This window comes from Coturnix japonica, chromosome 4 (assembly GCF_001577835.2).
Source record: "Coturnix japonica isolate 7356 chromosome 4, Coturnix japonica 2.1, whole genome shotgun sequence".
NCBI classification, from domain to species: Eukaryota; Metazoa; Chordata; class Aves; order Galliformes; family Phasianidae; genus Coturnix; species Coturnix japonica.
This window is the reverse complement of record NC_029519.1, coordinates 16,975,532-17,000,212: the sequence shown is the minus strand read 5'-3', so window position 1 is coordinate 17,000,212 and position 24,681 is coordinate 16,975,532. Positions and strand designations below refer to the sequence as shown.

Below are 24,681 nucleotides of genomic sequence, written 5' to 3'. Positions count from 1 at the left end.
CTTGTGCGGGTTGGAAGGGACCTTAGAGATCATCGAGTCCAATATAGATATTGTGTGTATATATATGTGTGACTAGCCAGCAAACAAGGATTTAGGACATATGCAAGATGTTTGTTATTTTTCATCAACAGCTGAGCCGGATCTTGAGTTGAATCAATAAATCCATTGCAGATTTACCCTTCTTAAGGTAGGGTACATTAGGTATGATGACAGAAAGGCACTGTTTAACAGCCAGTAAAACAGCAGATATATGCTCTTTGCAGATTTTTTTTTTTTCTGTTGCATATTTTCTTATATTTTTTGCTGTTTCACCACTCATACCTTGTATGTTTGGCATTAATTTGGCCTTTGTGTGTGTGGCATGTGCATGGAACATAAGAAGACAGTAATGTTGCAGATACAAAAAGGATAGATTTCCTGTTTATTGGAAAAAGACACCTGCAGAATTCATGCTAGATTGGCCATTGCCATGAGCCTATTGGCCCTACAGATGTGATTTTTGACCCATAATAGGTTACAGCTTGATTTAATAGGTCACATTTCACTGCCTTTATGGACACCTTTACATCTTCTTTTCAGGGCAATTATCTTTACACACATCTGATGTAGCAACATAATTGTCTCCTGCTTTTTTTATGGTGATAAGTTAATGAACCAAACTGATAATTTTTTTAAAGACAATAAATCACTTGTGTATTGTTTTTGAAATGATAGTGAGGATATATGCCCCGCAGGCTGTTTGTGCTTCAGAGAGATTGTTTTGCAGCGAGGCAGCCTCTGTTTGGGGCTTTATGCAGTGCAGTGCACACAGACAGCCTGACCAGCACTCATGTCTCCTATGGGCCAGATCCTATAGTGGCCAGTCTGCTGGGAGCTGATCTGTAGTAAATAAAACCATGGTACTCTGTATCCAAAAGGGGTCTGGCCTATAGAGTGGCTGGGAAAAAATGCTGAAAGTTTGGTATTTGTTTTATTTTAAAACAAAATCACAATACTTATGAAGAAAATAGCATGTCCCTTTTATTCCAAAGCCAGTATTTTCCCCCAGGATACACACTGATGTGATCTGAGTCATTTTTCAGTACCCTGTATAGCAAAGAGTACTTTCTTAGATAGCAGCTCACCATTTTTTATTTGGTTTGTTTTCATACAACTAGAAAGGATTCTTTGATTAATAGTGGTCACCCGGCATTGATTCTAGCTATTTTAAAAGTCTGTTTGAACAGTGAAAGCATTAGAGTAGGAAAAGCCAAGTCTGCAGGTGCCTTTAGCTCTTTTCAGAATTGTAATGGACACTGCACAATGTGATTGTTATTAATATTTTTGCTATGCTCTTAAAAGAATCAAGGAAATCCTGTTTGTTTTTTATGAGGGGGGGAACAGTATATTTGTAGAGAGAGATGAAAACCATGTTTTCATTTGAAATCTTGCCTTCCTATTTTCTGAAAACGGGCTAAGGTCCTAAAGTCTGGGGGATGTCTGTGTATGTTAAATTTTAACCTGCAAAATCTCCCTGTGGAGTATGATTGGTATATTACTGCTCTTCCTCTCTGGCTTAAGGCTCAGTCCAGTGTCAGCCTTAGGCCATGACTTGTGCAAATTCAGTCCATGTGGATTTTCTGCAGAATTATTTGTGCTTATTAACAGAGTACCTCTAGACGTTTCTGCCTGAGTATATTTTGAGTTCTGATTTTTTACCCAAGTGCTAAAGAGAGGGAAATTGAGGCTAGGAACATGATTTTGCAACTTTTACTCACATGAATAGGCCTATTAACTTTAGACTACCTGTGTGAACTCGTGAGTAAGGAGCCTGATGAGGGCCCTAATTGGTTGATGTGCGAGTGCACAGAATATACTCCAGATGCCCATTCTTGTTACTATGCAGAACATGTTTCTCTGTTTTTATAAAGATGTGACTTCCACTTTACTATCCCTGATTTCCTTTATTATCAATTAAAGAATATCTGATAAGTGAATTGTACACAGTGTTAGAGCTTGTCTAGTCTTCGGATCATTCTATGTCAGAAAGAAGATGGAAGGTACATAAACTTCTAGACCTACCCTACATAAAGACCTACATAAAGTGGGGTTGCAAGCAGGTTTTCTGGCAGTATGTAGTATCTTAATAGCCCAAGAACTTTGAGGTTCCCTGAGAATGAAAATGATGTGAGTCACAAACTCCATTTTACACCCCTTCCAGCACTGACTGGAGTGCAGCTGAAAATGTGGGCATGAGTGTGTTCAATCTGCTAAACAGCTCCTTCTTAAACCATTCTTATAACAAAAACACTGAACATTTTCACTAACTCGTGTTAGGAAAGAAGCTTATGCAATTGGAAGAACTTCAGTGTATCTTCTTGTCCATCCAGCTAATTTCAGCTGAATTTGGTAGGGATCATGGTACTGTCTAAAGACTTGTCAAAGCAAGCAGTCAGCTGAGATAACATTTAACAGGGCTCTGGTCAGAGAAAGGGAAGTAGTATGAGCCCATCTCATTAGGTGTTTGAGGATCCAGTCACAGAAGAGGGGACAGAGAAATGGGCACACAAAGAGCTTTTGTACTTGGTATTTGAAAAGTAAAACTTGGAAAGTAGTCTCTAGAAGAAGTGTCTGAATGCAAATCCAAGCACTTCCTGCAGTCCTTCCACATCCATTGCTTTGTATTAAAATGCAGCTCCCTGAACAGGCACAGCAGAGGACCAACAACTTTGGGTACAAGAACAGACCCACTGAGTTCAAAGGAGCTGGGCATATCTATAAGCATTTGCAGGATTGGGATCATAGCAGTTGCATGGAATTTGACCTGGTTTTCTGCTTCCCAGTAGGATCTGACCTGTTGTTTTCAAACACCGCCTCAGTCGGTTCATCGTTATATGGCTGTGATGTTATCCTGAAAGGCAATTGGGAATTAATTATTTCATTATTTTGTGACTTTTATACATTCATATTTAGACTGAACAGTGCTAAAAATAATTTTTTATTTCATTATGCAATTTTTAGTGAGCTTATTATCAGTAATATGTTTAGCATAAAATTTATTAGTGACATGCCCTTTAATTTAGCCTGTCTAATTGGTGCTAATTTAGTTAGATTGCATTAAATTACACCCTTTTATGTGTGGGTCAAGAAATCCATTCCAACAGGTTAGGTAATTATTCATGCAGCTGAACAGTAAAAATGGCATAAAGGTAGATGAAAAATGCAATCAAGTTCCAAAATAATAGTTTTCCTGGATCTGATTATCAAGAAAATGGTGTTTCTGTTATAAATGCTCTTCCTTTGAAGACTTACAGAGTTCATCTCCATCTAAACTCACATCCCCAGTCTCAACAACAAAGACAAAAGATGTGAATTAAGATCATTACTCTTACATGAGGGGGAATTATTAAGAATGATCTTTATTTCAGCCTTCATTCCTTCTTTATCGTTTTCAGCACAAAGATAACAGTGAAAAATATGTTGTCCCTTCTTTTATCTGAGTTCGTGCTTTCTGCTCCATTAGAATTACTTCGGTCAGATGGTTGGGGTGGAAAGTAATTGATTTGATCTCAGCAGTGTACAAAGAAGCAATCTGAACCTGGCAAAACAAAACAAAAAAATCTGACCTGTAAGAACCATCGATCTATAACAGTAAGAGCAGAGTGCTACGAGGCAGGGCTCCCAGGCACAGGTCTGCAGCTGGTGTAAATTATCATAGCTCTTCATCAGCAGTCTGAAGTCTCTGGCTGTTTTGCCAGTGGAGGTGTCAGACTTGGGGTATGGCTCCAAATTTGCTGGGAAAACTCATGGTCCTCTGTGGCCCCTGAGTGCATTGCCACCTCTGCATTGAGTACCACTGAGTTCAGTGCTCACCTGCTGCTGGGAGCTCCCTCTGACCTGACTTGCTTGCTGCAAATCCAGATGAGTGCTCAGCAAACATCACTGGCATTTGAAGATGTTTTAATGTATGTTCTCTGTGCATCAGGACACCTCCTTCATTTTTCCATGCTGTCTGTAGAATTGGGTAGGGAAAAAAAGACACTGAGGCTTTCTCTTAATGAATATGAGTGTCAGACCTACTGTTTGGGAAGCAGTTCTCTGGACTAAGATGATACCTGCTTGACTTTCAGAGGAATATGAGATAAACTTTGCCTAACAACCAGCTGTGAAACTGGCAGAAAAGAGGGCAGCAGCCGCTTGATAGCAAACATCACACTGTGTAAGATGTTTTTGGTAAATAAATATATTAAAAAAAAAAAAAAAAAAAGAATAAATGGGAATATTCCTCTAATAGGAAAATACATCCGTGATCCTGTAATTAGAAACAATATTATTCATCTGTAATAAAGTATTTATTTCACTGTGAGCACAACAGTTGTTTCTCCTTGGGAGCTGTACCCAGAAGCAGAATGTGCAGACTGGAGAGGGCACAGCAGCTGTCCAAGACAAATTTCTTAATCTGTGCTTAGCAGCTCCATTGATGCTCCTCAGTGGGACCTGGGCATGACAGGCTGGGTAAACATGCTGGGCCAACTGGGTCACAGCACAGGTGTGAGCCAGTGCCCGAGGGTAGATACCTGGGTCTTAAGGAAGCTGTAGCTCAGCAGTACATGGGGACAGCCTGAGTAGCAGAATAGAAGTGCAGTACAGCTGCACTAGAAATTAGTCTGCTCAGGGACTGCCATGGTCCTGCATGGGTATTCAGAGCCTCAAGGAGAAGAGTGGATTTTTTAGAAGATGAGTTTATATATTGGCTTGCAAATTAGAACAATAAACACTCTACACACACTTGTGCTGAGCATCCTTCCAGCTATTTGTATGTTCCCAAATTAAACACATGGTTCTGTCTACTCTTGCATTCTGTCATCAGGAGAAAATAATCAACTCCAGCAGCAAAGCCAAGTTTGCAACCAGGTTGATGGGGTAGACTGCAGGCAACTTGCAGCATCCCGCTGTGTAACTTCCTTGGACGCAGCTGAGAGGAGGAAGCAAGGATCTTTGCCCAGAGTATGGTAATCCTCTTGGTCTTCCAAGAAGCCCATGACAAATGCCACGACCATTTCAGCATTACAATAGGTTCAGAACAAAGAAGTAAGCTGTCCTAAATTGGTTGTAATTGCTTGCAGGTAGACAGCACCAATGGTGCCTCTTGCCCGTTGTCTGGAGGGCTGCTAGGTGGGGCACTGCTGGGGGATGTGAGCCAGCACTTTGTATGGTAATATTTAGAAAGAGATGAGAAGAACCTGCTTTTCATCTAGTCTCATTCTTCCACACCAGCCTGTGCTTTCTTTCAGCTCAGGACACTGAAATCTTCTGTTCTGTTGTAAAAAGAAGTCACTCTGTGTGCAGAGGAGCTAATGAATCCTGCCTTGTAATGTCTCTTTCTCATGCAGATCCTCTGATATCCAACAAAGGGTGAGCTCTATTAACTTTCCCTGTAATGGGACAGCAGTGGGACCCCACTCCTGCCCCCCACTGCCTTCTTTTCAAACTCTGAAGAGTTTCCTTATCTTTTGACCTTGATGCTGGACAGCAGGTGTGAGTTGAACACCATTTTGTATGAGAACGCAAACACATTATTTTAGACTCCTACGACTGCTGTTAGTATTTCATTTCTGTCAGGAACTGGGCTAAAAATGAGACAAATAAATCCCCTGAAATTAAAAAGAAGCATCAGTGTTTAAATGACTTCATCAGATAAACTGGAGAAGCATCTAAAAAATTCAAGAGTTATACTGGCTAAGCTACAGTCCACTCACTCACAGCTGGAGTTGATACTTCATTAGAAGAGTGGGATGTTGTTTCCAAATTCCATGTTCTGTCTGTCAACATAAACACACACAGACCCACAATGTGGTTTCTGGCTTCTCTTTTATTAGTCCATGAATCAGCTCTTATTTTTCCTTTTGTTAGAATTGATGCAGCAGGAAAGGAATGGTTTATCATGTGACTAACAGGAAGGAGACAAGGGAAGCTGCATGGGTTTAAGTCAGTGCTGGATTCAAGTATCAGATTTTTCCTTCCAGTTTATATCACAACACAACCACGCTTTTAAATTCAGCTGCTTGGGTAACACCTGAAAGCTGTCGTTGCACTAATGCAATATCGATAGTGCATTAATTGCTGTAAATCACGGAACTATAGATAGGGTGTAGTTGTCATGTTTTTTGTGGTTAAAAGATGTAGAATCTCTAATCGCTACCAGAAGAGAGGCTGTCATCGATAAAGGGAATCTAGAGCTGAAGAGCAGTATTGATTATGTCAAAGAACTTACAAATTCACTTTCTCCATTTTCCCACACTTTGTGCAGCCTTTCAAGACCCACCAGCAGCTTCACCTCTCCCCGGGGCATGGATGATAAATCCATACGTTAATATTTGCCTTGCTCGTGTTCTCTAGGCAAAGGGTCTTTGGGAGAGGATACTTTTTTAGCAGTTTCTTGTAGAAGAAAGCATGCTATGTGGTAGCTCAAGTGGTACATTGTATTTCCTTCTTGGAGATGGTAGTGGCTATTCCTGGGCACAATCTCATATTACACCGGTGATGCAGGTCTCAGTCCCCCAGCTGTGGTGCAGCCAGAGCATCTCCATTGTTGCTTTCAGGATCTTCTAGAGCTCGTTTGCAAATGTGACTTCTTTGCCTGTACCTTTCTCCAAGAAAATGTCAGTGCTTATCATCTGCATTCATCATCTTAAAAATAATAATAATAATTGATTGCCAGTATTAAATAATTATTTACATTTAAACTGTGGAACTGTAGGCAAAAATGAATATTAAATGTCTGTGTATGATAAAAGCGGATAGAGCTGGACTGTCGGGCCCATTGGCTGTTTTTCCTGCGTTTGGTTGGTGTTTCTTTTTCTCTCAAGACTCTCCATGGATAAACATGCAGAGAATTTATGTGATTTTTATTAAAATATAGCATATGGCTTGAAAGCTTTTTAGTGTTTCGAGCTTTCACCTAAAATCACATAGTTCCTTGTATTTGCCTGCTTACAGATTTGTATATGTACTCATTCTCTGTATGTGCGTGTGTTTAAACTAATATTCTTTGTGCATTAATACTGTGCCCTCATGCTTCAGTTTCTCTGGTTTTCACCACCCTCTTCTTTGTGCTTGGGTGGTCATATTTTGAAATTTCCCCTGGACCAGTTCTTCAAGCAGTCACGTTTCTCATCACATCTGAAGGGTTTTGTGCTTCGCATGGTAATTAGGTCCTCTTTGTTTCATCTGCTGAGCTTCTCTCTGCTACTTTCCGAGGCAGGGAGTAAACAGCTTCTTCACATTATCTTGCCTTGTTTTTTTTTTGGTTAAATTCTAATGCTGATTTACATCCTATTTAGATCTTGTTCAATTACATTTATCCTTGTTACTTACTTAGAGTTATGCCATTTATTAGAATAATTTATTATTACATTTTGTGGCTGATGGGTGTGTATAGAAATCATCCGTGTATTTACAAATACATGTGACATTATACACAAAAATACACAGATAGCCATCTATCTACCTAAGACTTGAAAATGCCAATGGCTTCGCTCAGAGTGCAGCTTGCTGTCAAGCTTTATAGACTTTAAGCTGTGACAGCTTAAAGAAAGCTCAGGTTACTGTTTTTCTCTGGCCTGGCGTTGCACCAGCACCACTTGGATTGGTTTTAAGTCTCTGGTCCAGCTGTTGAGTTACAGTGGAGAATCAAGCCCTAAGTTTTTCACCTTTGTTGTTTGGATGGAAACTTTCCAAACCAGTGCAAGCCATCTATCTCCTGCAGCCAAGCATGTCAGAATCCCTGCGGGTAGAGCAGGGTAGCAGCAGGGTAGCAGCAGGCACAGCTTCACCTCAGTGCACTGAGAACACCTCAAGCTGATAGGTGCTGGGTGCGTGCTGGCCTGGGGGTGAACACACATTTATGTAAAAGTAAGTGTGTGAAAGTGCACAGGCATCAGAAAGGGAGAGCTGGAAGTGCTGGTGCTGGAAAGTAAATGCTTGTTAGCACGTGGAATGCCCACTGGTGGTGTATCTGTGGTTTTTTTCCTATTGTAATTAATAATGCTGTGATTACTCAGATTATAATGATTGCAAATCCCTGTAAGTGGTACCCAGATGGAGATTTACATGACATTTTTTCCTTATTATGTGTTCTGCAAACATATTAAGAATGTCTCTAAAATGATATTACAAAACATCGAGTAAAATCCTATCTCCTGTAGGGCTGATGACATCATATGTGTATGGCTGTGTGTTATCTTGCCCTGACACATGGAATTAAGTCTTGGGCTACCCTCACCTAGGAAGACATCATTCTGTCAGCATTTTCTCTCTCCTGACCGTTCCCGATATGACAGCTTTTTCCTTTCAGCCAATTAATGTGTAGCTGTTCCCCAGACAAGCCAATGGGAAAACTGAGCAGTTTGTTCATTTCTAAGACTCTTCATTTCATTCTGTTGAACTTACCGGTTGCACGCAAACAGACATTTGTGTCAGAAAAAAACAACCCGTTAACTCTGCAACAGTGCTGCGATTTTAATGAACCAGGAGGTATGTGGAAGGGAAACTGGTTTTTCGATGATCTGTTGCAAAAGCTGTTTGCATCTATAATTCAGCCATACAGCTAAGCTACTTCAGGCACACCAGTTTTGCACTGTAAAATTCTGGGAAATGATGAAAATTCAAGCAACCATTTAAGAATTTTCCTATTTATTTATTTTTGAAACAATTTCTACATTACTCCCTTCTAAACCTCTCACCATTGTTTTATTTTGTCTTCTCAATGAAAGGGTCTTCCAGATTGGAATCTGTAGGAGAGAGATCCATTTTGTCACAGGGAAGTTTTTAAAATCTATGCAAAATGAACAATTTCAATCTCTCAGCTTTCCGAATTCTTTTTAACTGTTGTTTTAAGTCCAAATCAAAGCAATTCCCCTCCCTCTCTCAAATTCAAAACTGTCATTAGACAGCAAATTACTTATTGTCTAGCTTGACGAGAGTGGTTGGTTCTCAGTCCTGCATGCCGATCCCCCAAGCCACTGTCTCATGGCAAATTTATTGCCCATCTGTTTCCATTTCTGCACTGCGAGTTCATTCTGGCTCATGAGCAGCAGTGCACAATTGTGGATTTTCTGATCCGTATTTATTTATCCTAACTTTCAGTCCTTAAGTGAGACACCCCGATGAAGTGGAGTTGTGACCCTGGCCTCTTTGTGTAGTTGGTACAGAAATGGGTTCATCCAGAAGGTGACTCTGAGAGTGGAAGATCTCAATTAAATACCTAAAGAATAACTTCTGTAAGATCAAGCTGCTATATGCTTTAAGCAGTTCCTCTAAAAGAAGTCTCGTTGGCTTATAGAGACATGCTGATAATAGGCTCATTGCCTTGTTAGATCAGCCAGCAACTGATGCTGGGAGGTCCTTGGGGTTTAAGTAAAAGACAGCCTTGTATTTCTGGGGACATCACTGCTTTTCAAGGGTGTGATGTGAGACATGAGACTGCAAAGCCATCCCCAAGCTGCATTCATTCCCCTGAAATGCTTATTGTGTCAGACCTGACTTCGGTTATAAAATAGAAATAATAGAAAAAAAGGTCAAACCATTTATCGAGGACTGACATTTACAGCAGTCAGGAATCTCCGGTTGTTTACAGCTTTCTCTGTATATGTCACTCCTATAGCACACCATCCTGCTGAGGATCTCCAGACCACTGTTTTCCAGCTATAACTAGTAGGATAGATGGCTAGTTAGGAATTGCTTCTACTGTTTATACAGATGAGCAAATGAAGAAACCCAGAAGTTGATTAACTTGCCGAAAGCTGCAGTACACTTCTACAGCAAAGTGAGATTATAGATTCCCAAATTCCTCTGTCTTTGTGGTTGCAAAATTCTGTTACTTTGTACCTTATTCAATTTAGTCACTATGTTTATCATAAAATTTGTAATAAAATTGCTTGACTCTTGGTTCCAGTGAAAGCCGAACGTTAAAGGTCTTGTGTCCTTGATCCCAGTGTAGTCAATGGGAGTTGTGCATTGGATCAACAACGGCATAAGTGGATTGAGGAGTGCAGCAAGCTGTAGATCGAAGGTAATAGCCCAGACAGGAATCTAAAGAGCCATTCTTTGCCCATTCTGTATCCAGAGTTGGATGCAAACAGATCTACCTCAGAAGGCATCATGCTGTGTGTGCAGTGATGCTAGTGCCTGTCCACATCTGGAGATCTTCTTTGGCATTCAGATGTATGCAGAAAGAAAGAGATAGAGAAGTATGTGCGCACTCAGTTATGTGAGCATAACCATGTGTGCACATACACACACATAGAATGCACATAGGCAGAGGTACCATACCTCAGAGTTGGCAATAGCAATTTGGTTGAAGGTGCTGAAGTACTAACAGCCTCTCCAAAGGTACAGAAGGCTGTCAAATGTCACTGTCCATGTCCCTTAGGCATAGTGCAATTCTGGTACTTGTCTCAGATGCCCTTCTGTGAGATTTGCATTGCCTCAGAGTAAGTCTATGCTCTCCTTGCCTGAACAGACTGACTTAGAGAGCTGAGCCTTGAGATCGCAGCACCTCAAGGAGACCCCTCAGGCAGCCAGCTAATGTGGTCTTCTGGGCAAAACCTGTGGCAAGGCATGGCTGCAAAACAGCTCAGGTTCAATTGGCATTGAGGAGAATTGTCTATCTGTGTTCCCCCATGTCAGGCTGCATCTTTGTTTCATATTTTTGTTTTCTTCCCATTGTTCATACACTGCTGCAGCATTATTTCTCAGTGCTCTGAATTAAGATGTTAATATCCTGGTTTCAGGGATTTAAAAAGCCTTGTGTAAATATAAACAGAGTATAATTTTAGACGAAGTACAATAGCAGTCCTGCAAATGTTGATAAAAAAACAAACAAACATAGTAATAAACCTTGCTTAAAAGATATTGGATCTCTTGCTTCCTCTTCTCCCATTCTGTTCCCAGAAAGGAAACTTTTTAGCATCTGGAAAAGACATCCAGAATTGCTAGTCAGCCCCAACTGTAAAAATGAAGAAGAAAAACATTTAGGTTTTAATGAAACATGTCCTCTAAGTTAACTTAAATGCGTGTTTAGATAGCTTTTGAGATAAGTCTAAGAATAATAAACTGTTATTTATGGGGAACTTCCTGGCCAAAGACCTCTAAGCAGCTCCAGAATACCAGAACAGAGGATTTATAGCCCACTGACTACTTAAAATGGTGATGTTATTTTCACATTCAAAACTCTTTTTTCTTTTATGACAGCCTGTTTGTGAAGAGGAAAAGCTGTCTGCTGGTGCTTTCAGATTCTGGAGTTACTCCTGATAGTTTTATATGTGTAGGTCAGTTTAGCTTGGGTTGGGAGCTTTTACAGATCCACGTCGTGTCTTCTGTGCAGATTTGTTTTTCTGCTTTTGGCACCAGTCAGAATAAATGGAGGAGTGGGAATTGCCCTGGCTGCTGGAGGGGGTTTCCCTGAGGTGTCCCCACTCTCCTAATAGATTAGTGTCTTTTCTAGTCTGTTTCTGGTTGGATCCAGCAGCAGGTCAACATCCTTAGGTAAAGAATGGCTTCCTGAAGTGAGCAGCAGTCACAGAAAATAAATTAATGGAAGCTGGCATCTGCTGATCTCTTTGACAATAAGGAATTTTTCTGCCAACATTTAGAAACTATTGGAAATGGTCTCCATTGGAAACCAGATTTCGACTTTCTGCCCTGGGCTGCCAAAAGTATTTCAGCATAAAATGCTAAAGTAAGTTGAACTTTGAATTATAATTTCAATGACTGTCTAGTGAAATGGATTAATGCTCTGGCACTGCACCTTTGAGGCTTTGGCTCAAATCTTGTAGGATAAAAATCTGTCTGCTTTGACAGTTGAAAAGGTCAGAAGTGAAATAATGTCAGGTGGTCTTAGCCCAATTCAATGTCTCGATTAAGAAGTGAATGTAAAAGCTGTTGATGCTGGATATCATATTGGATCTTTTACTAAAATATAAATCATTTTTCTTTATATTTTATCAACAAAATTAGATGCAGACCACTGCATTCTTGAGATGTGGAGGTTAGGTCAGACTTCAGGAACTCTGGATTTCAAAGAGAAGAAAATAGCATTTGCTATATATTGTATCTTAAGTTCTAAAGCTTGGATGCATCGTGAAATTGATTCTCTGATATTTGACTGCATCAAGAATAGTCCTCGCTGAAATATTCTTTAAAGTTTAATTTTTGAACTTTTACTAGCTGAGAGTATATGGCAAGATTGTGGTTTTGTCATCGTTCAGGTCAGGAAAGGGGTCTTGTACATTTAGTTTTTGAAACTGCTGTGGTTTAGTTCCTACATTTATTAGATGGGATTGTAGTTTAAAAACAAAACAAGAACAAACAAAAAAAACCAACACAACAACATATATTTGCATAATGCATTTTGCTTCTTATTTTGATACACATGTATATAATTTTATATGATAATATGTAAACATAAATTATTTTCCCAGACATCCCTTAGGAAAGGTCATGATGGCAAATATTTCTAGCAAAGGGAACAGCAATTTCTGTAGGGAAAAAGAGAAAGAAAGGATTTGTGGCAGTGTGCCTCAGAGGAGGGAACGATAGCTAGCAGAAATGCTGAGTGCCTTCTCTGGCTTTGGTTTGTCCCTGTTCCACCTCTCATAAGCTCTCCTCATGTGTCAGGAGGTTTTGGCTCCACTTGTTGGGATTAGACTGCAGATTTTATTTGCTTATTTTGATAGGAAACACACATATAAGATTGCAAATTGGAAATCAACTGTCCTGGTATGCTACATAAATATTAGCTGGTAATCTATTGTGGACAATTAAATATGTGAGCACTTCTGTCCTGTTCAGTGCTGTTATGCATCTCTGTTTTAATTAATTCACTCTTCCTTCTGCACATATCCTTATGTGGTGTGTTGTGTAGGTTTTTTCAAACTGTGTTTCCATCTTAAGGCAAATAAACCCCATTTTCCATGGGATCATGATGCAATGTGAGAGCTTATGCAACTGTACGTGTGTTGTAAAGATTGATTGGCATTCAGTTAGGCCCCATGAAGCATGGCGCACCAAGCATTATCCTCTATTTTACCTTCAGTTTACAATGTGGTTCAGTTCACACAACAGACAAAGACCAAAAATAGTGCATTTCTGAAGTACAGGATGCGTACTTTTTAGTAAGGTGCTCATCCAAGTAACAAAACCTTAGAGGAGTGACAGAGATTCATAACTGTGGGCAGTGGTAGCATGGTCTTTCTTTTCACTGCTAGCGAAGAACTATGAAATGGGGCCCAGGGGAACCCTGAAACCACAGATTTATCTTTCATTTGTTCTGTAGACTTTTTCTGACTAAAAAAAAAAAAAAAGGTAACTGTGCTTACATAAGTGTAAGTTCTTTCTCTTAAGAGAGAACTGGATCTTCGCTGTGGTGCAAAAAAAAAAAAAGGAACTTGGAACTAGGTGCTTGGTTATGCTGTATTTTGTTCCACTGACAGCTGGGGGGTGCCAGGCTGGTAAGGAAGGCAGGAAAGCCAAGAGCTGTGAGTGTGAGCTGTTATTTATAACAGAACAAAGTGGTAATTTTGCTACTATCGCAGCTCAAATGTGAGACCATTTCCCTAGTAATAAAACTCTTGCTCTCTAACTGTTTACTTATCAGGAGGCCATTATGTGATTGCTGACCTGAAAATGGAGTTTATCTTTCAATTCATTTGAAATGCAAACTGATGAGAATATCTATAGTTACTGCAGCATATTTTTAAGCAAAATCAGGCACCTACATTGACCTCCTATTTACATTTACTTGAGTAGAAAAATCACATAAAAGCTATCATGAAACACACTTCACAGCAGGCAAATTAATTGGCTTTACTGTATTTGAATGGAGGGTTTGTCAAATAAAACATGCCATGACAGTTAATAGTGTCATTTAGAGGCAGAAAATTATTGGCTTATTTGTTATTGGATAAAAGGAAGGCAAACACTTTGTATTAGGAAGTTTTAATGTGTTTAAAATCCTCATTAGGGATTTATGGACATTCTTGCTTAGCATAGCGCCTCATTAATTTGAGGCTAAGCAGTTACTTCTGTGTTTCAATTCCAATTTTTTCCCCCTTTTCTTTAATTAGATCTTGCATTAGGATTTGTTCTCTACACCACTGGAGATGTAGAATTAATTAAAGTGATTTATATATCTAATGGAAGTGAGTTATTCTTAGATATCTTTTCATTTCAGCGAGCAGTTTAGCTGCACATAACATAAGTGCACACAGATCTAAGTGATTTGGGGAGCTCAGGAAAAGTGTATACAATACTTCTGTATTGTATACATTTACCAGCATCCCTTGGCATTAATAGATCAAAGGATTTTAATTAGAAGTGTAACTAAAAGGGAGGTCACAAAGATCCCATTCAAAATCAGATTTTCTTTGTTCTAAGCTCTGTATAGTCCCGAAAGCATTGTTTTACCTCCCCTTTTTTGTGACAACCAGGATGTTCAGTGGCAATTGGGATGATAATGAATGTAAGATCTGGCTCTTATGTAGTCTGAGTTTGGATCAGGTCCGAATAAAGTCTTACTTACCAATTGTGCTATTTTGTTGGTATTATCAATAAGAAAGTGGCTTTAACTTCATTTAGGAACTTAGTTTGTTTGATTGAAGTTTATGTAGGAAACATATTTGTGTGGAATAGAAAAGCTAAAAGGCATGCTGTTATTTCAACTTGAAGATATTTCAAAATGCATTTGTTTTGTTTCTCCTTGGGCAAAACTGTGTCCTTGCCCTTTCAGTTCTGGCCTTTGCTCAGGAAAGCTGGACTGAGGATGCCACTTGCAAGCTGTGCCAGTGGTGGAGGGACATATGAAAAACAGAGATTTGCAAACAAGCTTTGAGCAATTAATTTGGGTCCCATCTTTGGCCTTGCAGCCTTGCAAACTGCTGTACAAATTAAATCCAGGAGTACATTTTTCCTTGAGGATGTCCATGCCTGCTTAAAAAAATGAAGTGAAGCAGCTAAGCGACACAGTTTCTCGCTGCATTCTTACAGCCACAGTAAAGATACTGTCAAATGTAAACAGATGCTTAAAAAAGTTCCTCTTATAAAGTGCAAAAGAGATGCTATAGTTTGAATTCATGAGGTCAAATAAAGCTTCAGGCTACACTGATGCAACTGCACTGACATCAGTGGACTTTCATTGTCACAAATGCCACAACCTGCTGCCTGATTCTACATGCTCTCTTCCTGGCATATATTGGGAATAGACATTAAATGACACTAATGTAAAATAGATTTAAAGGAGATCCAGTTACAAGTTGAATTAAATTTAAATAGTTGTGTCTGTGGAGTAGAGGGATTTTGAATGACTTCCAAGAGGTTACTCCAAGGGTTACACTGACAATGAATGCAGCTTCTCATTTACATTACTATAACTGAGAGCAAATAGATTCAGAAGCCAAACTCACTTCACACTCCTTTTGTACTTGTGCTGCCTCACTGTCTTCAGAGGAGTTGGATTTCATTCACACTGGTACAAGTAAGACAAGAAGCAGGCACTTAATCTTTATTTCTGCCATACCACATATCTCACAGCACCAGAGGGTTGCACAATCTGCTTGGTCAGGCTTTGATGTTTAAAGTGGACAAGGGCACAGTGGCATTTTAGGTCAGTGTGCTTTTTATCATCAGTGTAATGGAGACATACAGGGTATCTGCTCCCAGAATAAGGAACATGAGAGAATGTACCTATGTTACATAGGTAAATGAGTATTTGCAGTTGTTGGATGGTAGAAGAGGATGAGGGGAAGAGAAACAGAAAAGGAAGAAAAAAGAAAATATTAAGTTCCAAACTTGATTGTTCTCTATCAATATTAAATAGGATGTAACAGCCTCTATGCAAGCAATGTCAGTGTTTGGTCACAAATAAGCAGCAAATAATACTTTTGTTGGGACCTGATTGAAAAATGACATGAGTAGTTAGTCTGGTATTATCTGCATGGAGAGTTTCTACAACACTACATTCAGAATATTCCATTAGTAAAATTTGCCATCTTACCAACATTAAGAAAACTCCCAGACACTCTGAAGTGAGAGACTGCTTTATCAGGCTTCTCTCTCTAATAGTGTTTGACAACTTACTACATGAAAATAATGGAGAACCATTGAGTTTAAATTGAACATCAGCATGCTGTGCTTTCATGGAAACTATTTTATGCTGATCAACGTTGAAATGGTATTTATAACAGAAAACATCAAATAAATGAAAAAAAAAAAAAAAAGGAGGAAAAGAATAAGATGGACTGAATATCACACATAATGAAAAGAACAAGACAAATAAAATTGTCACATCCAGATCAGCCCAGTCTAAAGGTTACCACAGCAGAACTAAATGACAGAGAAGAAACAGTGTCCTTGCAGTTGCTCTGACTGAGAGGTTGTTGTAAGCTGAGTTCATTGTAAGGAAACCAAAATATAATGCTTTCCAGATTGTGAGTTAACACCTAAGTGCACCACTTCGATGTAACAGCACCATTTTTGGCAGGAGTGACTGGAGAGGAGTATGTTGGATCCATTAGCTTTTATATATAGAACTAAAGCTACCTGTTGCGATTAGTTTGTGCTTCTCAACTTGAGACTTTTAGGGAAGTTCACTGAAGCCAGTAGGAGTCTGACTCAGGCACACTGTGGACCACAACAGTGAGTTGTTTTTCCTAGCAAATGTGATTTACTCGAGAGAACAGGCATATACTTCTTCATCCAACACTTGAAAAGCAGCACTGACAGCAGACCAGGCTGTCTTAGCTTAATAAATGAATTAGTCTGGTCTTCTCCTTAAAATTTTTTCTTGTTACCAGATTCTCCAATATTATCCATGCTTAAATGCATTCTTGAGACAACCCCTTCATAGAGTAGTGTTTGCATTGAGGGTGAACAGAGGAGAAGCCCTCTGTATTTTGTTTTAGGCAATAGTTATTCTTTCTCTCTTATTTTTTTCTTATATATACAAAGGGTATGTTTTCAGAGACATTCTAGTAAGCCCTAAGAGATATTTTGAGGGTTGAAATAACGAAAGATTATTATCTTGGTATTTTGGTTCCAAGATGGTACAAAAAGAAAGCAGTGAATATACATTATTTGGGACCCACAAATGGCTCCCTTGAGAATGAATAGCCCTGTGAAAAACACACATTTGAATTTGAATATAAGGAAGCAATTATTTTTCTTAATGTTTGACTTCATTCAGCTTCCTGAGTCTGATAGGTCTTACACCCATCAGGATATTGCGACTGGCAGTGCTAGATCGCAGCAGAGACCCACCAAATCTACAACCTATCCATGGCCAAACGTACAGAACTAATACATACATTGGTGGTAACCTCATGAATATCAAATACATCTGAAAAAATACCACTTAGAGTGTGATATTTATTCCTTGCTCTTTTGCTGGTCCCACTCTTCACCTGTTTGCACTGAAGTTAGTAAAGAAGATCCTTCCAGCTAGTGAAATTAGCTTAATGTCTATTTCAGATACCTTTTAACATGAATAACCCTTTTGGGAAAAATATTAGCAAAACAGGTAATGGACAAAAATATGAAATGTAAAGCAGCCCAAATAAATTAGAACGGTGGTCTCTGTGCAGTGGTATGAAGATAAATTCAAGTAAGTGTGAAAAGATCTTCCTCAGAAATAGTAATGTATGGACAGATTGCAGCTGAAAGATGGGCAGCTATTGTTAAGGCATGAGTTCAGAAGAGATGTAGGGAATAACTGAAAAGGGGAAACAAACCCTGAGCATATAAGGAGATAGTGATGGAAAGAAAGCTGATGTTGAAGAGGAGTGGCTGTGTACTCCTTTCAAGTGCAGACAAAGTATTGCATCTTTGTAGACTTCTGGAGAAAATTGCAAGAACAGGATAATAGTTTCATTCAAGCTGGAAGGACCTTTGAAAGCCATTTAATCCAACTTCCTGCTCAGAGAAGGTCTGTTTATTGGAGATTGTTCCAGGATTTGTCCAGTTGAATTGTGAGCATCTCTAAGGATGGAAGTTCTCTGACATCTTTGATGCCTGCTCCAGTATCTGACCACCCTCATGGGGGAAATTGTTTTACCAATAATGAGCTGTAATTTCCCATGTTCTCACATCTCTACTGCCTCTCATTCAGCCCCTGAAGCTCTGCGAACAGTCAGACTCCTTCTTTTCATGAGGCAGATGCGCCCCTTTGCCTTGTCTTCTTCCATCTGCCTTTGCCTTTCTTCATGAGCCACAGGCTCCAGCCCTAGCCATGTAGGAGGCCTTCAGCTGGACCTTGCTCCAGTATATCAAAGTGTTTTGCATCCTGGGAAACCAAAAGTCAAGCACAGTACTCCAGTTGGAGTACTGAATAGAAAGTCCATGCTAGCTACATTCTTACTGTTAGATCCCAGCATGCTATTGGTTGTCTTTGGGCCAGGCACACTGCTGAGTCCTGCTCGAACACTTGGCCACCAAGACCCCCCAGGTTCTTTCTTGCAAACTATCTTTCTAGGTCATTGTCCCTCAGACTGTGCTGCTGTGGTGGGTTATTCTATCCCAAGTGCAGAAATTTACTGGTGTTTGAACTTTGTGAAATTCTTGAACAAAATCCAAATGCAAATTCAAATTCAATTTGGAATCCACAAATGGTGCTATAACAGGAAAATGCAGCCTCAACATTGTGTTTCCTACGTGGTTTAATCCCAGCTGATCTTTTTCATGTTAACCAAGCCTGACTACAGTGAACAGTCATGTATTTTAGTCCATCCTACTGGCAGGCAAGGAGAGTTCCGGCCACCCTGTGCTGAATTTGTCTTGTGGAACTCACTGCAGCTGGATACTGGGAGCTAAATGGAACCAGAAAGACAGGAGAGAGGCTCATGGGCAGTAATTCTCTTACAGGCTGTTCTTACATGTTCAGCATGCTGACCCATGCACAGCTGGGACTAACTAAGGCTGTTCTATGTACTGCAGCTTGCTTGAATCTGGAAGGATTTAAATATCAGAGTGACTTAGGAGACTGTAATACTCTGTTCTTACGGTCCATGGACTGGGTGGGTCTCTGGTGAGATCTAGCATGACCACTCATAATATTCTGATGGGTGTCAGACCTAGTTCTGAGAAGATTTTTCCTTCCTATGTGGAAACCCTGCTGTTCTGAGCACTGCCTGATTGATTTCCCACATGCATTAATCAAAAAAAAAAGAAAAAAAGAAAAAGGAAAAAAAAAAAAGAAAAAAGGGAGCACTCTCTGTTCTTAAGAAGCCTGCCAGGAGCTGAAGGCATTTGTAGGATGAGTTTTCTGCTGACAGACTTGGTTTTACTGCTTCTGGTTTTCTAAGTGTTTCCCTCTTATCTCTGTGTAGTGCGCAGTGGAAATGATCAATCAAGGCTCATGCACAGTATCCTTTCTTGCTAGCAAGTGTAAAATCAGTTTGTGTTTGAAGGAGTAAACCATCGTGTGAGCTTCATCTCCCCAGAGTCAAAATGGCTCTCTTGATAAAGGAGATGACAATGAAAGACCTCTTGATGTATAAACACATAGGTGCTCCTATGCAAAGGATGAGAATGGGTTCCTACAATTGTTTAACACTCTACCTTTATCTTTCCAATTAAACAAAGGTAGGAATAACTGATTACTGAGTGCCAACTGTGCACCAGTAGAGCCAGAGGTATTTTTTACAGTTTATTCAGATGAAAATATAGGCATTTAATTTTGCTAAAGCCATTATTCTATGTGTATTTCCACTTCCCAACACTGCATTTGAATTTTCAGGAGTTTTTTTGTTAAGTTTTTTGGAAGATTTTGTTGTTAACCTTTGTAAGACATGCCTGCTGTCTGGTGTAAAATACAGGGAAAAGAGACTTAATGTGATTTTTCTGTGGCCATGAAAACAAAATCTTATCTAATGCAGGTTATAAATTGCCCAGGAGCTAAGAGTGGTCAAGGAACTGTTGAATGAATAAATGGAAGGTTAGATCAACATGACTCATCAGATAGTGTAACCACTAACCCCATGCCATTTGATCTGCATGACATCGGGCTACTATTCTCTCACTCTAATATTTCTGCCCTCCTTCCTTCTCTTTAAATTTTATCACTGAGCCATCCAAGCCATACATTAAAACTTTGGTTCCACATCATTTAAGTTCTGTTCTTTCTCATACAAGGCTGAAATGTGAAGAGCCCTATTGTACAAGCTGTGAGATCTTGACCATCTAACCTTTAGAGTTTTTTTCTTCCTTTTTTAATTTTTTTTTTTATTTTTTCCTTAAGCCTGGAAGAAATATCTAAAAGTAAACATGAAACATTCTGATGCAAAAGAGGTTTGCCAGATTAAAATGAAATTGAAATATAAGTTCAGTGTAACACGTAGCTGTTATGAAATCTTTTTGTTTTGACTGAAGTTACATTACCTCGGGACTTAGATCTTCAGCTTATGTAATATTAACTGTTATTCAGTCCAGAGTGCATGCTGGCTGAGAGCAGCTTGTGATGTGAGATGTAACTGCTCAGTCATTCAGAGGCAAAATTCCTGGAATCTGTTTTTTTGGCTGGTTTAGATCGTGCTGCTTGCAAAGGAAGAGAAGCACCAAAAGCATGCACAAGTGAAAGCTGTGGCCCTCCAGTTTAAAATCTGCTTATTGGTGAAAGCTCAAAAAGCCAAGGAGTGGAGAATCACATAATGCTTCCCAAACTACTTGATTTTTGGAAAAGTAATGGTATGGGATGTCCATCATTGATTAAACTCCTGGAGGAATATGGCATTTTATTAATGGCAAATGTAATAGAAAAAAATTATAGAACTAATACTCAACAAAGTGATGCTGCTATCTGTGTATTGTTCTACCCTGATCTACCTGTGCTTGGATTGCACGGTTTTGGTGATGAGGACCTGCTCGCACTTTTACGCTGGATGCAGATATTTGTGGAGAATTAACCTGCATTTTTTTATTTATACTTTGCAAGGATGGGAGGTTGTTTTTTTCTTCTTCTTCTTCTTTTTTTTTTTTTCTTCCCAGGGTATTCTAAGTCTCCAATAGATCTGCGCCTTTCAAGTTCCCTGGAACTAGAATACATGCAACTGTAGCATGAATTTAGAAAAATGGTCTCATTTCTTGAGAAATCCATTAATAGTAATGCACTGTAAGACTCTTACATTGATCTTCTCTCTGATAGTCATGTTGTAATAATTATTCTTTTAATGTTTGCATCAATCTAAATGTTTTTCTTTTTGTGCTAGCTCCTTCTTGGATCTCTCTATATGACAATCACAGTACTTTGACATCTTGCATCCCTTTAATACCAGTGATTCAAAACAAAGCAATGCCAAAGGGAACAAAAGTTCTGTCAAGTCATTAAAATCTTCTCTGCCATTAACACAATTAAATAGATGCATGAACATTTACAGTTATTAGTCAGTGCTGCCAACGGAAGCTCATTGTGATTGTATAATATGTAGAGGGCTTTACTGCAGTAGAGTAGTATGTTTATTATTATTACTATCATTTGTTCTGAAGTAACATAAACAGGGCTGTGAGTTAAGAGAGCACTGTATAGCAAGTAAATGCATGGTCTGCCTTGTGTTAATAGCCCATGGCACAATTATGACATTTCTAAACAGAGAAATACACACAGTGTCCAAGCTAACCATTGAAAATGCCAAGTGTAATGTCAGGGAGGAGCATTAAATAAAGAGGTGGCTTCTGTTACTTTTCCCAACTCAGGCACATTTTGAGCTGCTCTTGTAGCTGGTCTGAGAGACTTTTTGGTTGGTGTGTAGACTGCAAGCTTATTAGGGTAACACTTACTTTGTTTTCTCATATTCCAACATACTATTTCTTCAGTGAAAAAGAATCAGAAGTGCATTAGGCATTTGTACTCTTTGCCTGGTGTATGTGAGAAGGGAAGTAGGTAGTGGGAAGAGCTCAATAGACAGGCTGAGGTAACTCCAAAAGCAGAATTTTTACTAATTATCACAGAAAATGAATAAATAGTTTTAAACACTACTCCATATTATTAAGTGAAGGAATTGGAGACCCACTTCTGTGCTAAAAAAAAAAAAAAAAAAAAAAAAAGAAGAACACAAAACCCTTCCTTTTTTGAGCTAAACAATCCACATTACTGGAATATTATGTTTGCAACATTAACAGGAAATGAACATGGTGACTTGTTTGGTCTTCCTGGTCTTTGACTTTTGTCATTTGTATGTATTTAGTCTTCAAGCTTTGTGCTTGCTGAAGTCTACGAGGAAAGTCATAGTCATGCTTTCAGTCAAGCTCTGTAGCAAATTTGAATGGCACAGATGAATCTGAGTCATAAGTGTCCCTTATCAAACTAGTCATCAAGAGGTAGAAAAGTCTCACTGAATTGTTATGGCATGAAGTACTTCACCTGTTTTTGATACCTCCCTGACTATTGGCTCTCTCTCTGCTGTTTTACTGCCATGATAAGAATCCATTGGAAGTGCCTGCAAGTACTGTAAAATGGTTTTACATTTAGGTCTTGTCTGCCTGCTGTTTATGTTGTTCACAGTGTTTAGAGCTTCTGTGATATTTAATGACACTGGAGTGAGAGAAATATTACAACAACCATTTAAACAAGGATATTCATCTGGAAGGCATTCAGGGCACCATTGTGTATGTGCATGGGTATGGTTTTATGCATTGGTATAATGTATCTTCCCCACGGGAGGAAGGATATCTGCCAAGCCTCTTGAAATGGGTTAGCGTGTGCTGTTCAGTCTTGACCTGATACTTTACATGGAACCAGCTAGTGATGTGAGAGACAAGAAAATTAGCCTCAACTCTTACTATCCAGCAAGTCCAGAACTGCCAGTTCTCATCTATGAGGAAATCAGAGTACTTTACTGCTCCAACAGTGTCATTGCTAGCACAAAGTAGTGCAGAAGAAACAAAAAATGCAACAAATTGTGGCAAAATGTGTCCTACTAATGACTTTTGTTGATCTGAACTGGAAAACTTGGTATGCAGCAAGCATGGATGCAGCAGTCTTCAGACAGAGCCAATTGCTTGTTAGCTGTTCAACTGTATAGTTAGTCACTGAACTTTGCATCTAGTGCCTAACTAAACATTTCTTTTTTTCTTCAAACCTAGGTTACCCTTCCTAATGACTCCAGCTGTGTGGAAGAAATATTGCGTGTGAGTAATACACTTTGCTTTTGCTGTATTTTTTTTTTTCTTTTAATTGTAGTGCACTTATTTCATCTTTCATGGAGAAGGGCTGTCTTTAACATCACTGTTAAATAGAAAGTTATTAGTGAGTTTGTGTCAAAGAGAAATAGCCTCGTGGGCTCAGGATGCTCTTAACTGCTTAAGTTCAGTTCCAATATTCCTTCTCCCAGTACATCTACTACTTGTCTTGGTAAGGAATTACATCCTATCCAGTTAATTTGTATTTAAGTTAAGTTCTTAGGCTCTGCAAGTCTCTCCAGAATCCATTTCTATCCCACCCTAGGGCAGAGTTCCCTTAATTCTCCCACGGTGGCCTACAGCCTTACTTCTTTCCCCACAATATAGTTTCCCAGCACTCATAGTTTTGTTGAAAGTTCTGGTTAGTGCTTAAATATAGAAAACAAAAACATCTACTGTTTTTCAAATACACGTTATATTGGGATAATGCTGATGTCCTTATGCGTTGTCAGTGTTTCTGCTCAAGTTGAACCAGCAAGCAAACATGCATTTGCAGACTGGTAGTCACAGAGGGGTATGTGTCAGTATGTGCACCTAGCAGCAATGGATGCAAGGAAATAAATAAAATTTATTTTCAGTGTTCAAAGCGAGCAGCAGTTTATTGCTTAGACAACATCAGAAAGCAAAACCAAAGAAAATGTTGAAGTGCAGTTTTCCGATTACTTGGTACATTTAAACCATTTCTTCTCCTGTTTATATTATTCGATTAGATGCTTTACTGTTGTTGGAATAATTGACATGTTAGGTGGGGAAAGCATTTGTTTTCAATCAACAGCACCAAAAAGAAATGTGATGTAGCAAAAGCCAGGAGTCAATCATCCAGTTGACAGCTTTTGTGTGAGAACAGTGCATATAAATCATAGGAAGCAGAAATGTTTGCCTTTTTTTTCCTAATCAAGAGGAGGTGATCCTGTTTCCTACCCCAATGACTGTAATTTGAGTCGACAAACAGTGCCAGAATTTCACAGGCTCCATTCTGAAAACCACTGGGATGAGTGCAAGTTTTCCTGTCTCCTTCAGTGGGTTTGGATCAACTGCAGAGTCTCTAAGTGTGTGAAAGCCAGAGATCACAGATCAGCTCCTGAGGCTGCCCATCAAAGGCATAGCAAGCCCCCCATCCCAACTGATTGCCTTCAATGGCAGTGCTTTTAGGCTTTCAAATTTGTATGGTGCTGAATCACATGTGAAACAGAAGTATCTGAGTTTTGTCAATGACTTTGTTCTTGTCAAATTTGTAATGCAGAATAAGCTGGTGGGAAAGGTGTTTTAGCTGCATGCAGAGTGTCATATTTTACTTGATAGGAAACAGTGAAAATAGAAGTAAGAGAAGGTGATGCCCAGCAGTTGTCAAAATCTAGTTTTTGGGCTCCCTGTGGGAGTCCTGTGTCAAGAGATTCAGACAGAAAGAACAACCCTTGGTTGCAACAGCAATTTGTGCTTTGAGAACCTGGATTAAGTAAGTTCCCAGCTCCAACAGAT

At 39.3% G+C, this 24,681-nt stretch overlaps 1 protein-coding gene across 1 annotated transcript in view; it reads left to right on the top strand.

Moving 5' to 3' along the window:
• Positions 1-24,681, top strand: part of AFF2 (AF4/FMR2 family member 2) — a 344,011-nt gene that overhangs the window by 166,620 nt on the left and 152,710 nt on the right. Inside the window, exon 4 of the mRNA XM_015860794.2 lies at positions 23,107-23,151. Within this exon, the coding sequence (XP_015716280.2) occupies positions 23,107-23,151 (45 nt within the window). The remainder of the gene's footprint in view (positions 1-23,106; positions 23,152-24,681) is intronic.